We start from the raw sequence: 18,338 nt of genomic DNA, 5'->3' as shown, positions 1-18,338 counted from the left end.
TATGATTACATAAATAACCAAATAAATCATGTGAGAAATGAAAACGAGGGAAAATGGCCTTGCCCATTAAATATAAATGACAACACAAAATGCATATGTAAATAATTTATTATTTTAAAATTCACTGGTTTCAAGTTAATGTCATTTACTGTATTAATCGTTTACCATTATTCCTGCTAAATATATGGTTTTAGATGTGTCTCTGATGAGGATGATATTTGTCTGTGCATTATTTTACTTTGAGTCCTCGCCACAGCTGCTGGAGATTATCTTATTCATCCATAGTTGTCAGCACGTTATTACCCAGCTGGTCTGTATAAGGAGGACCATGGTGCTAGACCATCATGATATGATTAGTGAACCAGTTTGTAATGTATAGCAATTGTGTTCATTTATATTCTAATAAATATAAGTTTGAAATCCCAAAGAGAAAGAACAGAGAGCTACATCCAGAAAGTAAGATAGCTATTGTATCCAGAGAGTAAGAACCCATATAGAAAGCTACATCCAGAAAGTAAGATAGCTATTGCATCCAGAGAATAAGAACAGATGTTGCATCCAGAGAATAAGAACAGATATTGAGAGAGGCATCCAGAGAGTAAGATAGCTATTGCAACTAGAGAGAGAGAACAGTTATTAACAGATGAAACTAGAGAGTCCTTTGGCTATTGGAACCAGAGCAAAATATATTGAGAATACAAAATAAAAAATGTACTTTGCAGTGGATCAGTACTGGAAAAACAGGGCAGTTCCAGAGATAATAATTTCCAGTGACCCATCTTAGTGGCAGTTAGCATATTTGAGGAGTAAATGTGGCTCAGAGTAGAGATTGGGACATTTGTGAGGGTGCATTTGTTTGAATAGTGTTATCGAGGATAAGGCCACCTCTAAAAAAGAGATGTGTTTTCAAAGAGAGTTTAAACATTTGAAGGCTGTTGGAAAGTCTGATTGAGCGTGGTAGAGAATTTCGTAAGTGGGGAGCAGCACAGGAGAAGTCTTGTAGGCGGGACTGAGAGGTGGTTACCAGAGACGAGACAGGGCGCAGGTCAGAGGTAGATCTAAGAGGGCGGGAGGGAGAGTATTTTGATATGAGATTTGAGATGTATGCAGGGACAGTGTTGTTGAGGGCTTTGTAGATAAGGGTGAAGATTTGTAGCGATTTTTTTTTAAAAAAAATTATTATTGAAGTTCCATGTTAACCAGAAAAATCTATGTGATGTTAAATACTTTCGTGTCAAAAACGACAAAGGTATTATATGAGTTATACCTTTACTGCTAACCCCAAAAAAATATTATTATATTTGCTAGCTTTCAGAGCACAGAGGCCCCTTCATCAGACAATTTTACAAATGAATGACTAAGAAACAGGCACAACAGTTAAGAGCTGTTACATCAAGAAATTTGTACGGGGGTGGGGGGATATATTATTAAGATAAGCTAAATTAATAAAACTGAGGTTTTTGTTACGGATGGAAGCGTAACGTCCTGTGAGTCCAGAGATCTGGAGTCACTTTGCTGTGGGGTGTGAAGTGTGTCCAAGTAGTGGTTCATAAATCCAGGTGTTAGATTGATCCCTTGTGTCAATTAGTGGAATGTTCTTATCAGCTTAAAAAGACCTTTCAGTATTAGGACTTTTAAATTTGTCATACTTTGTCCAGGTCCAGAGAAGTGTTTACCCACAGGAGTGTCCAGACTATCCTTTATTATGTGTCTGTGTAGATTCATCTTGGATTGTAGTCTCTGCTTGATCTCTCCAATGTAAATTCCCTCAGGACGCCTTGTACACTGTATCATATACACCACATTGGAGGATGTACATGAGGATGTGTCAGTGATTTTATAGTCCCATTGTGTGTTGGGTATGTGGGCTGTTTGTTGGTAGGACATGGGTGCAGGTTTTGCATTTTTTGTTTTTGCAAGGGAAGGTGCCACTCTCTGATGGTGATGAAAGGGCACTTCTAATGAGGAGATTATAGGTAAATCTGGGAATATTTCCTTCAGTCTATTGTCTTTCTGAAATATGGGTTGAAGGTCAGCAAGATGTTCATGTGGGGATTGTAAGTGACCACTAGGGGCACCCTGCTGTTAACCTCCTTCTGTTTGTAATCCAGGAGGCTACTCCTTGGGATCCTTGTGGCACTGTGGATCTGTTCATCTATAACTATCGGATGGTATCCTTATTGTAGAAATGTATTTCTCAGTGATAGCAGGTGTTGTTTTCTGTCTTCACTGTCTGAGCAAATCCGAATGTATCTCAGACCTTGGCTGTAAATGATAGACTTCTTTATGTGTCCTAGGTGAAAGCTGTTCCATCTCAAATATGCTGGGGGGCCTGAAGGTTTATGATAGACTGATGTTTGCATAGTATTGTTTTTATTGTATAGGTTCATGTCCAGGAAATGTATCTGAGATTGTGAGTAGTTAAGAGTGAGTCTAATGGTTGGGTGAAATTTGTTGACGTTTTTATGGAAAGTCAGCAGCTCATCTTCAGAGCCAGTCCAGATTAGCAGCAAATCATCAATATAACGGATGTATGCTAGAGGTTTCGTTGTGCAAGTTGATAAGAATGTTTGGCAATTAAACGGCAGTGCTGTAAGATGAAAGGATGAATTTATAGTGGAGGAAATTAGGATAGGAACGAGATTTCCTCTAGTGGCGCTCTGCAGTGCGGGTCAGTTTGTTGTGCCATGGCTGGGGTTTGAATCATTGGAGACTATATGTAGCAGCTGGAGCTGCATTGTCTAGGCTGAAGGGAGTGTTTTGTTTTAGAAAAAGGCAAGCTCAATTAGGACAGAACAATGCAGTCATTGTAGAAAATAGTTGTTTTAGTGAAAATGAGAAGTGGATTGGGTGAAGAGTACTTAGGTTTCGTTGTGTACGTGTGTATTTGGGTGCAGGGGGAAGGGCATGAGGTAAAGTGATGCTGATGGAAAGGAGGTTGTGATAGGAGAGTGGGAAGGCTGAATTGGAGAAACTAGAGATGGAGCAGTAGCTGGAGAAGACAATGTCAAGGAAGTGCTCATCACAATGGGTGGGGGATGAGATCCATTGGGAGAGACCAAAGGAGGAAGTAAGTGAAAAAAGTTTAGTGGTAGAAGAGACAGTGGGATTATCAATGGCAATGTTGAGATCACCTAGTATGAGTGTCAGCAGGTCAAATGATAGGAAATAAGTGAGCCAGGCCGCAAAGTTGTCAGGGAATTGGGATACTGGACCTGGGGGGCGAAAAATTACAGCAATACCAAGGTGGAGAGGATAAAATAGACAGGGTGGACTTCAAAGAAAGAGAATTAGAGGGAGGGTTCAGAGGGTATGACTTGGAAGGTGCAGCTTGGAGAGAGTAGAATGCCTACTCCACCACTTTGTCTGTTTCCGGGTTTGGGAGTGTGGCTGAGGGAGAGTCCCCCATAGGAGAGAGCTGCAGGGGATGTAGAGTCAGAGGAGGTGAGCCAAGTTTCTGTAATGGCAAGGAGTTTGAGGGATTCAGAAATGAATAGATCATGGATGGATGTAAGATTGTTACAAACAGATCTGGCGTTCCATAGTGCACAGGAGAAGAGAAGAGAGGGTAGTGGAGATATGTGGATGAGGTTGGCGGGATTGGAGTACGGGATGGATGGAAAGGTGTTCAGTGGAGCGAGGAGTGTGAGCAGATAATAGGGATTGTATGGGGCCCAAGTTTAGGCGAGATATCACCAGCAGCCATGAGAAGGAGCAGGGTGAGAAAGAGGACATGTGAGGAGGATTTGTGGGTGTGAGGTTTATTTCGGTTTATGTAGCCTGGTGAGTGTGGAGGGTGCAGGAAGCAAAACACTTCATCTGTACAGACTAGCGAGGAGGGAAGTAGTGATGGGGAAATCATAATTGGAGAGTGAGGAATAGGATGCTGGAGAAAGAAAAGGAGTTTGGAGAGAAGTATGGTGACAGTAAATAGGAGAACCTGTAAATTGAGTAGGTGCATGATGAAGAGATGTGAATGAATGTGTATTAGCTAATGAGAGAGTAGAAAGGAACAATTGATCCAAATTTTGTGGGTCAATGGAAGAGTTGTATGATACTTTACCGTCCCCTGGCTGGGGTTAATGGAGTAGGCAGTTTCTGCCGCTCTGACTCGACGAAGGCCTGGAGGTTGCTGACAGTTGGGTGCAGAGGGTCCAGCAGCCAAACAAAGATGGGAACAGCGATCACAACTGAGCTCAGTGAGTAGCTGAACAGATGTTAAAACTGTAATCACAGTTAAGATCGGTGGGTCCCACAGCTGGACAGACATGGTAGTTCTGTAGATCCTAAAATAGCCTTGTTTTTTGGTATGATGTCGATCCTCAGTGCTGCTGTGACATTTGCCAACAGTATTCATAAATATCCAAAGCGTTATATTTGTGAGAATAAGGAAAAGTGGGAGCTTGAGCCAAGAGCTGAGCCAGTGTACAGCTTACTCCAACTGCCGTCCGCATGCCACATAATAATAATGATGATAATAATGTCAACCTTATGTTCAAGTTCCATTTTTTTGTGGAAAACTTTGTATTAAAGTTTTTTTAATCCAAAGAGATACGCCTTTATGATTTATAATGTTAAGTTATAAGTAAGTCAATTGGCATATTTGACGGAATGAAAAATGTGCACAGAACTCACTTCAGCCTAACACTTTTTTCTGAAGGGAGAACTTTATCTTTTAACTTATGATCTCTTTCATCTAACATTTTATGCACTGTCTGGAGTTATACTTTTGAACAATCAAGTTAAAGCCACTCTGCTATTTTCACCTGTCAAAGCTAAAGGACTGCTTGGAATAAAAAAAATAATGAAGTACGGTAAACATTCAAACTACCATTAAATCACTTTATAAATGTGTCGTTTGTATGTAGAGTCCTCTATGAGCTGCAAGATGAGCAACAATGACATTCAATTCATTTGTTGTATGGACCTGCACTTTGGGGACATATTGTGTTACTACACAAGTTGGTGAGCATAGAAGTGCTCTTAAATTGAAGTAATCCCAATTTAGATCACTGCATATGGAATGCATGTGTGTATGTTTGTATATATAATTATTTTTGATTTTTACTTGAATTTTTCACCTATTAATGATTTAGAAAAAGATGTCCACCATTATAATGATTAAAATAAGTATAGCATTTGTAGTTTCAAATTCAAATATTATATAGCTTCCATATTTACCAATTAACAGCAGAATGTTTATAAACTGAACCAGTACACTGTACAATTTTCTTGGGTTGGGAAATATATATGTTAACTGATAAGGGATCATATCCCTGTTTAAAAAAAAAAGGCTACACATGTCACTCTGTAAGCTGCTATATTGTGAGAGACATAGCTGTTGGCTTAATGTTTTAGGTAGGCCACAAATGTTGCAGTTTGTATATTCTAATGCATTATTTGGTAAATGGTTGTTCTAGCCATGTGCATAGTCTAATACAGTATTTCTCAAACCCAGTCCTCAGACCCCTAACAGTGCATGTTTTCCAGGTGACAAGGAAAATAATTATATCTGTAGATCTGTTACAATGTGCCAATCAGCAATGAATACATCTGTGCTGATGTAAAATCTGCACTATTAGGGTTTCTGAGAACCATGTTTAAGAAACACTGGTCTAATTCATTGATTGGCTACAGGCCGATCTAGCCGTATGGATAGTTTACTATTCTTATTGTCAGCAGGTTGGTCTAGGCAACGAGAATTAACTAAGGCATTGGTGTTCAAATTTTGTTTAACAGAGACCACAAATGCCAGTATGCTATTCTTTTAACATCCCAAACATCAACCAATAAACCATAGTTTTGGAATCTGCAAAAATATGGTTCTCAGTGGACTATGTTTTAGATCTGAAAATGAAGGAACTCTAAAGCAGATTCTGGGACACCTTGTTGCCCCAGCGCACAGGTTGTGTACATCTGATCTAATACACTGTTTGTCTACAGGTTGGTCTAGCCCTTAGAATGTGTATTAATTTACTATGTTTTGATTTTAGTCCCACCCTGTCGATACAATAGATACTCACACACCAGTGAAAAATGAAGCTAAAATGCAATAAAATATGGAGGGTCCCCTCTATTATCCATACGTCTAGCCATTGTCCTGCTATTTACTATCTTGATATTAACCAAGAGGAAAAACAGGAGGTTGAACTAGTGATAGTGTCTTTTGACTTTGTACAATAAAATTGTGTTAATATGGGAATTATCTACAACTATGGTATATTTTTCTTTATCAGACTTGTCTACAAGACTCCAAAATTTCAGGCCGTTCTCCCAGTCTTATGGGAGAGTAGGCCACTTTTCCTGAATCCCACACTATTTTCTTCACTTGTGGGACTTGAGTTTTGCACAGTTTTCTTACACATTACTAATCATCATCATCAACATTTATATATATATAGCGCCAGCAGATTCTGTAGCACTTTACAATTGGGAAGAAACAGTAGTAAAACAATACTGGGTAATACATACAGACAGAGAGGTAAGCTTACAAGCTGTGGGACAATGGTTTGATACACAATGATAAGTGCTACATCATATTGAATATTAGTCCAGCTTGAATGCAAAGGTTACAAAGTATTTAGTGGGCTGTATGCTCAGTCACACAACTATGTTGGTCAGAGGGTTGTTGTCTTGTGTTAGCTGTGTAGAGGGTGGTAATAGGGTAACCTAGGGAAATTAAGAGGGTGGTAGAGGGGTATTATAAGCTTGTCTGAAGAGGTGGGTATTCAGAGAACGCTTGAAGGTTTGAAGACTAGAAGAAAGTCTGACTGTGCAAGGAAGGGAATTCCATAAAGTGGGTGCAGCCCGAAAAAAGTCCTCTAATTGAGAATGGGAAGAAGTGATGGGAGTGGGAGACAGATGCTTGTGCAGAACGGAGGTGTCGAGTTGGAAGATATTTTCAGACAAGTGAGGGGATGTATGTCGGTGCAATTTTGTTGACGAGATATGACTGCCATATTAATGGCTGTATCCAAGGTAAAGGAATATCTACCTAAAACTAACACGACTATCTCACTTTCAGTTTTATAATCACATGTATTTATCATGCTAGCAATGTTTTAATATTACTTAAGCCATCTCTAGGACAGTGCCTCTATGGCAGCGCTTTGAATAATTACAAAGCCACTGCTTTCACAGTTTGTGAATTGTTTTTGACAAACTTGCATCTACATGTGACGTGCAATTGAAGCAATCATTGTTATAGCAAAGTATTTTTAAATATAAAGTATTAGTACCATTGCTTAATAGCAAGCGTACATGTACAACATATGTATTCATTTCAAAGCATAATGCTGTTTTAAGAGATATGCTGTGGGAGTTTTTTTCTCAATTGCATTTTTCACTTTTATTGTATTTCTTTTTTCAAGCAGCAACAACTGTATTTCCTGTTTCTAAATATGCAAATATTTTGCCATTATTGCTATAATTTTTTTTATTATGATTGTGTTTTTTTGCTTATTTGCGTCAGGCATGCTATGGAATACTGAAAGTTCCAACAGGAAACTGGCTTTGTCGATCTTGTGCCCTTGGCGTTCAAACAAAATGTTTACTTTGCCCAAAGAGAGGAGGAGCTTTGAAACCTACAAGAAGTGGGACAAAGTGGGTCCACGTTAGCTGTGCCTTATGGATACCTGAAGTAAGACATAAAATATATATATTGGAATCATAGTAATTTGGAATGCATCTAATATCACATTCTGTTCCTCTTTATCAAAGGGTTTTTTAATATTTGACTGATGTTCGTATTATTTAGTGCTGTGTATTCCTTTCCCAGATTTCAGTTTTTTTATGATTCTGTCTTCAATGCTTTGCAGTTAAGTTTTTTAATTTCTGAAATACCTGAAAATAAATGGTTAAATAGCACTGACAGCTCAACCTCAGAGGCAGGAGAAGCATATTTATTACAGATGGGATGGGCCGGATAGCTAGTTAGGAATTTCACTACCAATAACTTTGTACAATCAAGAGAGGTAAGTTGGATGTAAGGACTTCAAATAGAGATGTATTTGAAACAGCAGTGCTCTGGCTAAAATGTGTCAAGATCCCCACATATGTACTCAACGAAAGGAGTTGGGTCGCCCAACAACACAAACTAACCTTGTCTACGCTTGCCTTCATTCTCTCTATCACATCCAGCCCTGGAAAGGTCACGCATTTCAGTGATCTGATTGGCTACAGGTTGTTATTTCTTTGCCCACAGTAAACATTGGGGAAAAACAGATTGATAACAAAAAGGTGTATCTTCAAAATGTGCAAATATTTATCTTAAAATGTTAAAAAAAACACATGTAGTAAATGAAAAAGTCATTGCCCATATCTTTGAAGTTTTCCAAAAACTCCACAAAACCATTCTAGTATAACACCTCTAGGTCTACCATGGCGAGATCTATTACATGACTAGGAACTCAATCTTCAGTCCAAAAAGGCATATTTCAGATTAAATTTCAGACTTTTTGACGAGGTACAGAAATTGTTACATTTGTAAATGTTTCAAAATGGTTATTCAGGAAGGAACATCATGTTTCTTCTTTTGTCGCTACCTTATCCCCTTCATTAGTTCATTTAGTCCCCAGCACAGTGTCCTCTAAAGCAGTTACAGGACAGATGTTTTTCCTTTTGATTCTTCTTTCTGACACACCCCTTCTTGTCCCAGCTTATTGAAAGCAGAGAAAGAAATGTAGGGAGTGGATGACATCTCAAGTGCCTGGGTTTTGTAAAGAGACTGGCTGGTCTCCAAAAAGAAAAAAGCTGCAACATGTGGTGTAAATGATCACTATTATGTAGAGGTTAGCATAGCCTTCTAAAGCAACTTCTACACCCAAACCATGCCAGGAAAGTGCACCCCACAACACTAGGAATCAGCAGAACCTTACAGTTGTTCGCCTATTTTGCCCCTCGACTTTGAATTAAGATCCTTGGTGTATGTGCTTCTGCCCACTGTTGTCCTTTGATGATGATTTTCTCTGAGTTCCATGCTAAGATCACCTTATACTCTGTTGCTTGTGAAACGTTAGCAACGCGAGTTGTCTTGGTGACTAAACCACTCACCAAATGTGTCACAACAGTCCAAAGTCATTGAAGCCTCCTCCATCAAGGTAGCCATAATTATAGGTAACGAGGGCAGTCCGGCAGTGTTGTGATACTGTTTACTTAATTATGAGCATAAGCCATACCTCTGTGGAAGTCTTTGCTTTCAATATGCTTGATCTCCCACCTAGCTGTTTCCTTTTTTTTTTTTTTGGTTTGTTCACTGCCTGTATACATGTTTTGTCAAGGCTAATGTGAATTATCGAGTTTTGTGAATGAGTATTTGGCTTTTTTGGTAAAACAATGATGGACCGTCTTCTTTGACCATACTGGATACCGCACAGTTGTGTAGTGAACTTAATTTCTTAACTACAGCACTCAGCTTTTATGTTGATTATTGTGTGGATGTTGATTATTTGATTGGAGTACATTTACCAACGCTCACACATACCACCGCTTTTATTTCTATGTATTTACAATATTTTTGTAGTCTTTATTAAATGGGAAATTAATGTGATTAACTGTTCTCCCTTTCAGGTTAGCATTGGATGTCCAGAAAAGATGGAGCCTATTACGAAGATTTCACACATCCCACCAAGTAGATGGGCATTGTTTTGCAGTCTGTGTAAAGAATGCACTGGTACTTGTATTCAGGTATGTAATTTATTGTGTTACCATCATTATAGAGCTGTGTGAGCTAGCGGAACGTGTGCTCTTCTGTCATATATAGGATAAGGTCATTGATGCAATGTGTCAGAGTTTGTAAGGTCGATAAGCATTAAACACTGTCACAAGTCTGCTTGATAAATTTAGCACATTAAGAATAGTATACCATAACCCATCATCATTACATGGGTTTGTTGTATCAAAGTAACATAGAGATGTGGTCGCACACAGATGGGACTCGCTATCTATTTATTCACGGCAAAATTAATCCAAGGATAGATATGGTGCACTCTCAATAATTTTAAGCATAAAGCATATAGAAAAGGAAAAGAAAAACATAGGAGGCACTCCAGTCTCTTATAAGTGAATTCCATATATAAGTATAAAACTTGACTTTTATTGTATATATTTAAAATAAAGAAAATGCGAAATATTAAAAATGGTAAGTAGTGTGTATGTGTTGTGTTAAAACAAAAGCACCTGACAACAGTACAGGAAAAAGAGTATCCTTATTAAAACATCAAGAGAAAATTCTCATTATTATTAATCTCTTAATAGGATATTAATCATCAAATCTCTTGATGTTGTATATATTGATACAGCTAATCTCCAAAATAATTCTGAGAGAAATAGAGAAGTGATCTCAAAAAGCATCAATTGCTGTATATTATGGATTTAATTAAATCACATCACGCAGTCTGAAAATATATGTCATAGATTTCTCTGACAAATATATATAGAGCGCTGTGTAATTTTATCTTGAATATATCATTCGGATCACTACTCATATAATTCTCACACTCTCTAACGCAAAGGAGACTTCTCCCAAACATACAGGATAATAGGTATGTCACATAGCTTCAATATTGCATGAGCGTGTAATGGCGCTACTAACGTGGGCTAGTCCATAAATCTATTCCTATTGTTCCCTTGGACTGCCTATGTAGTTATGGTGACCCCCTTTCCCCTATGGGCATGTTTCCATATAAATATATACAAACATATGGCGCACAAACAACGCCGTTAGTAAAACGTTACAGCGTTTACTTGAGACGTCTCAAGTAAACTAACGGCGCTGTTTGTGCGCCATATGTTTGTATATATTTATATGGAAACATAAATAAGGATACTCTTTTTCCTGTACTGTTGTCGGGTGCTTTTGTTTTTAACACAACACATACACACTACTTACCATTTTTAATATTAATATACAATAAAAGTCACGTTTTATACTTATATATGGAATTCACTTATAAGGGACTGGAGTGCCTCCTATGTTTTTCTTTTCCTTTTCTATATGCTTTGTTGCATCAATCAAGGATGGATGGCAATTTCACCAGTGTATTTGCTAATAAGTGCATGTAAGTTTCTGGAACCTGAGAAAAATGTTACAATTTTCCCTGACTCCACCATGACAACACACACCAGGGGCTTAATTTACCGCACATCTAGAGTGTAGTTCTCTTCCTCATCCATGGCAGCAGATACCAAGGGGTAATATCCACGCAATTATTTCGCTTGGGGTGGGCTGCTAAATTCCAAACCAAGAATTAACAACCTTTGATGCAAGCTAAGACTAGAAGTCAAGTGGCGGCTTGACTTCTCCTCTTGCCATCTACCAAAACATATAATTGTTTCTTCTTTCTGTGTTCCCTAGTTGTAGCTAAATAAATACGTATAACTCGGACTAGATACAAACAATGGGATTTTTGGTTGAAGGAAGTGCGATCTCTTCATATGGATTGCAAGACTAGTTTGTTCTAATGGCTACTTTATCTTGAAACATATTAAGGAATGGTTCTTTCACCCATAGTATTTGCAGCTCTGACACTCTCCATACTGATGTGTTATTGACTAAGAATCTCTGCTGTAACCCATCGTCTTCCCCTCAGGGATTAGACTCCAGGCTTCCTTTCATAGCCATCTTCTCCTTCCACTTTTTTTGGAGGACAAGACTTTTGAAAAATCTTCCCTGTGGCCTGATTTAGGAATTCCCAACATATAATAGTACTGAAAGATGTATATAACCCTGTTATCTGAAGTTTTTGAGGTCCATTCTTCTAGGAACTTGGTGGACCTGCCTCACACCGTTTGTGTCCTCCCCCGAAGAGTTCTTCTCCCTGGCATTAGTGAAAAGAAGGGTCTAAAGGCCCCCCTGTAATTCCTTATTCCTTTGTTAAGGTCCTCGCTTGGTAACACTTCCAATTATTTCTGCCTGACCTATCCTGAAGTCTTTAAGTGGACTTCCTCTATTTGGGCAACCTGATTATGACATTCTGTTTAGGAAAAGGCAGCCAGCTCGAGAGATGTGAGAGTTTTTGGATGAAGGCATCCAATTTCTGCCTGAAGAGACACTTCTCCTCGAATGGGAGCGACCCAAACTTATCTTTTGATTAAGCATCTCCCATCCAGGGACATAACCATAAGGCTTTTCTGACTGCCACTGATGAGACCATAATCCTGGCTGAAAGACTAATTGCATCCATTGATGCCTTTTTTTTTGGGGTGGTTGTTGTTGCCTACGAAAGCTGCAACTGGTACACATTTTGCCAGAAAGACCCTGCAGGAGATTGTTATCGAAAAACTTCTTGTTTCTTTGCAGGATTTTTTGAGCTAGATCACACACACTTTATGCTATACAAGTTTTTGTAATCATTTATTTTAGAACTGCTGAAGCTAAGGATAAACTCCTACCGCTAAAACCAGCACATTATCTCCTTTGGTCTTTTCCGTCATGACTGTGCCAAGTGTCTGATGAATCGCAGAAAGCTCGCTTATAACATGTATTGGTATTCAGAGAGTTGGTATCATCGTGGCCCTCCCTGAGACTGACTGTCCCGTGGTTTGAGAAGTCCAGCATTCTCAGACATTCTTGCCTCTAATACACCTCCTTAAATGTACTGATGATGAAATAATCACAATAGATGCCAAAGTATGCTGCCTGATAGGAGATCTTGTCTGGATGAGGCTGATCTTACCACCTTTTCCATGGTTTGTACAATAATGGTACTTGCACTGGGGCTTCAGGAATTTAGGAGCATACAAACCTTATTTAGCTCCTCCTGGCAGCAGCACAAGCCTCAGGTAAGTTCCGGCTTTGTAAATACAAAAATCTAGCTGTCTGACTGTAGACTAATGGCAGAAAAATTGTAACGGATGAAGAGCGTTGTATACCCTCCAGGTGTGTCTTTTTTTTCTGTCCTAATTCTGGAGAAAGGGTGGATTAAACCCTTGGTGTTTGCTGCCATGGATTAGAAAGAGGAAACTGAAATATGAACTTGCAGTGGGAGTCAAGTGGTTAAATGTACTAAGCAGGAAATTGAACAGGTAAATGTCAGGCTAATATGTTTATTTTTGACAGATTTAAAAAAAAAAAATACAATTAATCTTATTTTTCACTTAGGGTCTGGTTTGATTTTTTTTTAAAGTTCTTTTAGGTCTGTGGAGTTAAACATTAAGTAGGTTTTGACTTCTCACATACTATAACAGATATTGTTGCAGTATTTGTCACTTTTTAAGACTTAATCCTATTCATTTTAAAGGTTAGATCTCAGTCGAAAAGACTGCATTTTCTTCGAAATATAAAAGCTTCTACAGTGATCCTGGAAATTTGACCTGAGATCATAACTTTCTTTGTAAAGGCAAATGTCTGTTTTGCTGTGTTGTAATTACCATAAATTGTGATTTCCTCAATAAATATATGTTTTGCTGCCATTTCAAATCTTGCTGTCCTTAACCAGAATCTAAAGATTTTTCATCTGAACCATTTCATTATGGCTTTTAGCGGAAGCCAGTAATTTTGCTGATTTTAACCTTTGTCATGTCAATCTTTTATAATAGATAGCCATAAGAAAACTAAGATTTAATATTAGAGTTTGGGTTTTATTCTGTTGTAGACCTGCAAACTGTTTTTATTATAATTTCTGTGTTTAAACATTCAGTGATTGTTTATCACATAGAATCAGGTTTAAGATCCTGATTATTATGTTGACTACTTTAAAATGTTTTCAAATGTTGCTTGTACATTTGTTTAGTTTTATCTTTCTTCTGAACAATTTTTCTGTCAGTCATTATTTTTCCTTTTTTTAATGCTTCCATACAGCTATGCAACAAACTGTTGTCAAACGAGCAGTATATCGAAAAGTTGAAATTAACAATGAGTATAGATTTAATATAATAGTATACAGTGGTTTCTATTTTGCCAAACCATGACTGTGGAGTCCCATCTTCCGAAGCACACTGATCACACATTGGCTGTGTAGATGTATAATGAAAGCGCTTGTACATGTGTAAACTCTGATTTAAATATACAAAACCATTTAGCATTGTTTGTATATGTAATTCTAGTAAAATCATGTAAACTGGTAGAGGGTGAAACCTAGCATGCAAACTTGTATAGGGATGATGACAAATGAACCCATATGTACTTCTGCTTGCTCCTGCGACCGGGAGCAGTAATGGCATGGAAACCTCTCTTGTAGACTGCTAGGTCTATTCACTTACGCATACACATACAAGCGCCATAGGTTAAACGCAAGAGCCAGTGAATTACCACATTTAGTGACTTAAAATTAGTTTCTAGAATTTGCCACTTTAGATCAATAGCTCATGTGGTTTATGAATGTATAAATGAACAATCGTCATCACTGAAAAATCACCACAACCCATGGAGGATGGTAACTAACTTTGTAACCCACACACACGTGTACATCAGAAACTACTGATCTCCTGGGATTTTCACACACAACAGTGTCTAGAGTTTACATAGAATGGTGTGCAAAACAAGAAATATTCAGTGAGCTGCAGTTTTGTAGGGGAAAACACCATGTTCATGAGAGAGGTCAGAGGACAATCGCCTAACTGGTTCACGATGACAGGAAGGCGACAGCAACTCAGATAGCCATGCATTACAACAGTAGTATGCAGAAGAGCATGTTTGAAACACACAGCACATCATACCTTGAAGTGGATGGGCTACCACACCGGGTTTCACTCCTGCCAGATAAGAACAGACTACAGTGGGCACAGGCTCATCGAAACTGGACAGTTGAAGATTGGAAAAACGTTGCTTGGGCCGACAAATATTGCTTTCTGCTGCAATATGTTATGGTATGGTCAGAATTTGCTGTAAACAACATGAATTATTTTATCCATCTTGCCTTGTGTCAATGGTGCAGGCTGGTGCTGCAGGTGGTTTAATGGTGTGGGAATATTTTCTTGGCACATACATTAGACCCCTTAATACCAATTGAGCATTGTTTACATTTTACAGTGTTCTGAGTATTGTTGCTGACCATGTGCATCCCTTTATTACCACAGTCTACCCATCTTCTAATGGCTACTTCCAGCAGGATAACTCCACATATCACAAGATACATATTATCTCAAGCTGGCTTCACGTACATGACAATGAGTTCAATGTACTCCAATGATCTCCACAGTCACCAGACCTCAATTCAATAGAGCACCTTTAGGATGTGATGCAACTGGAGACTTACAGCATGAATATGCAGCCAACAAATTTGCTGCAACAGAGTTGATATGTGTGTGTGTGTGGGGGGGGGGGGGGGGGGAGGGGGCAGGAGACAGTGAAGCATCCTGGAGGTTCCTTAGGGCTGCATTTCAGCAAATGGAGCTGGGGATTTGGTCAGGGTCCGTGGTGTCATCAATGCTAAGAAATACGGGAAGTGATGATATGGTCCCCCTAGAGCCCTGATCTCAACATCAACTAGTCTTGGATTACACAAGGAGACAGAAGGATTTGAGCAAGCCTACATCCACAGAAGATCTGTGGTTAGTTCTCCAAGATGTCTGGAACAACCTCCCTGTCTAGTTCCTTCAAAAACTGTGTGCAAGTGTACCTAGAAGAATTGAGGCTTTGATGCTGTTTTGAAGGCAAAGGGTGGTCACAAGAAATATTAATTTGATTTAGATTTATTTTCTGTTTATTCACTTTGCATTTTGTTAACTGATAAAAATAAACTATTAACACTTCTATTTTTTAAAGCGTTCCTGCTTTGCAGAATTTTTTCCACACCTGCCTAAAACGTTTGCACACTACTGTATATAGTATGTGTGTGTATAAGAATATATATATATATATATATATATATATATATATATATATATATATATATATATATATATATATATATATATTACATAAATGTGTGTATATATCAAAGTGATACCAGCCAACTTTAACCACTCTATGTATTTGTAAGTATAATGTATTAGTGTATTTACTGGTGATTTAATATTTAGATTAAAAAATGCTGCTACAATAGACTGAATAAGCATTTTGTTGAGGAAATTTTTCTGTCAAAGGATTTTAGTGATAGGGCAACACATGATTTATTCATACATGAGTCACCGGAGGCTGCTTGGTTTGTTCCAGCCTCATCCAGTTTGCAGATGTACTTGTACATCTAATTTAAAGCAGCACAATGGCAAGAATCAAGAAGAGTACAGAACTGTCTGTGAACTGTATTTCACCACACTTGAGTGAGCATGTCATTTGGACAGCAATTGTATAGATAAGGGAGTTGTTACATGCACAGAATGTTATATCACACACTCCCACATCTGCTGATTTATAAAATATGAATTCTCATCCTGGAAGTACTATTTTCCATGTCCTTTAATTAATTAAGGGCAGGATTTAATGCTGCTTCTTAGGAAATGTATGTTAATTAGTTGTAAACAAAAAAATCTAATGGATAATTTAACCCTGTTTATGTCAATCTTCGTTTTCAAAATAGTGAGGAGCCCTTAGGACTAAAAAATTGCTCTGCCATTGGGCGAAATGGTAGCACAATGGTTACATTGCCACCTCACAACACTGGCGTTCATTTGCTGTGTAGGAAGAATTGTAGTCATGTGGAGTACAAAAAATGCAGTCTTCTAGGAGGGTAGGCTTCTTACGCCTGAAGAAGCTGGGCGAGTAGCAGCAAGCAATCATAGGCCGAGTACGGTAATGTCTTGCTTACATAATTGGAACAGAATTATAAGTGGATGAATCCGCACAGGGACGGTGCTTACATATTTGGCGTCCCCCCTTCAAAAAATAAATTTGCTCCCTCCTCTTTTATAAATTATTTTTTAATCAATTATGCTTTTCTTTTAATGCAAATCATATAATAAACTTTAATATAAATAAAGACATTAAACAGCAAACATTTATTGTTATATGAATAATATAAATGAAAAATATGTATTCTTTATAGCAAAATTTAACATTTTTGGCAAATTATTTTGGTGAGAAATATAGAAGATAAAAAAAATGCCTGCTCCCTCATCACACTTTTACCCTTTCGTCACCCTGCGCCCCATCTTCCGTCACCCTGCGCCCCATCTTCCGTCACCCTGCGCCCCATCTTCCGTCACACGGTGCCCCATCTTCCACCGCACTGTGCCCCATCTTCGTCATTACACTGTGCCCTCCGTCATCACACTTGGTCGTCTCCATCATCACACTGTGCCCTCTCCATCATCACACTGTGCCCTCTTCTCTGTCATCACACTCTGGGAGGAGAACCTGTATTAACGGCTCAAACAATCTCCTTGTATCCGTTGATGTAAAGTGGAAATGTTTACCATCTTTATTGCAAAATGTAAAAGCTTTAAATTTGAATAACTAAAGGGGACCACCAAATGTATAAAACAGCAATAGTGTACCATGACTAGTAACAAAACATTAGCTATATAAATAGCAAATTCTCTCCTATATAGATCATAAGAATATCATCTGTGCTTGTGCAATGCTTGCAGTAGTAAAACTGTTAAAATACCTCTGGGATGTTATGGTGGGTAAATGTATGTATATGTGTGTGTGTGTATGTATATGTGAGAGAGATATGTATGTATAGATATGTATTTGTATGTATGTATGTGATGGATTTTACATTTTATGTTTTGTGTCATTTTAATGTCTTCAAACTTACAGAGCATCCATTTCATAAACACTAGTAAAACAACTGTTTTTGGGGCATGCATGTTATCAACTCAGTGACTTCTATTTTGAGTAAGTTTTCTCCTGGACTTCTATTTTGGTGTATCAGCTGCTTTGGCATATGTGAAGAGAGGGATACTCTGCACTCTCCAAAAACACATAATTGATGCTGTACTAACTACTACTAATTCTGTACTAATACAAAGGTAATGACATTGTATCCAAATACATTTACTTTAATAAGGAGTTGGTCCCCCTTTTGCAGTGATAACAGCGTCCACCGTTCTTGGAAGGCTTTCCACAAGATGTTGGAGTATATTCAGAGCAGGCACTGATGGACAAGAAGGCCTGTCTCGCAGTCTCCATTCCAGTTCATCCCAAAGGTGTTGGGGTTGAGGTCAGGACTCAATTTTTTCCACACTGAACTCATCAAAACCATGTCTTTGTAGTCCTTGCATTGTTCACTGGGATACAGTCATTCGGAATAGAAAAGGGCCTTCCCCAAACTTTGTCACAAAGTTGGAAGCTTAGCATTGTCAAAAATTATTTGGCATGCTGACGCATTAAGATTGCGCTTCACTGGAGATAAGGGGTCTAGGCCAAACCCTGAAAAACAGCCCCATTCCTCCTCCACCAAACTTCACAGTTGGCAATGCAGTCAGACAGGTAACGTTCTCCCAGCTTTCGCCAC

General features: G+C 38.4%; 1 protein-coding gene across 4 annotated transcripts in view; it reads left to right on the top strand.

The window, feature by feature from the left end:
- JADE2 (jade family PHD finger 2) overlaps positions 1–18,338 on the top strand; it is a 363,485-nt gene that overhangs the window by 212,407 nt on the left and 132,740 nt on the right. For all 4 annotated transcript variants that reach the window (XM_075209765.1, XM_075209763.1, XM_075209766.1 and 1 more), the window contains 2 exons: positions 7,472–7,639; positions 9,568–9,684. In XM_075209765.1, coding sequence (XP_075065866.1) covers positions 7,472–7,639; positions 9,568–9,684 — 285 coding nt within the window. The remainder of the gene's footprint in view (positions 1–7,471; positions 7,640–9,567; positions 9,685–18,338) is intronic.

Source organism: Mixophyes fleayi, chromosome 4, assembly GCF_038048845.1.
Source record: "Mixophyes fleayi isolate aMixFle1 chromosome 4, aMixFle1.hap1, whole genome shotgun sequence".
Taxonomy (NCBI): domain Eukaryota; kingdom Metazoa; phylum Chordata; class Amphibia; order Anura; family Limnodynastidae; genus Mixophyes; species Mixophyes fleayi.
The sequence above is the reverse complement of the archived record's forward strand: the minus strand, read 5'-3'. Positions and strand labels throughout refer to the sequence as shown.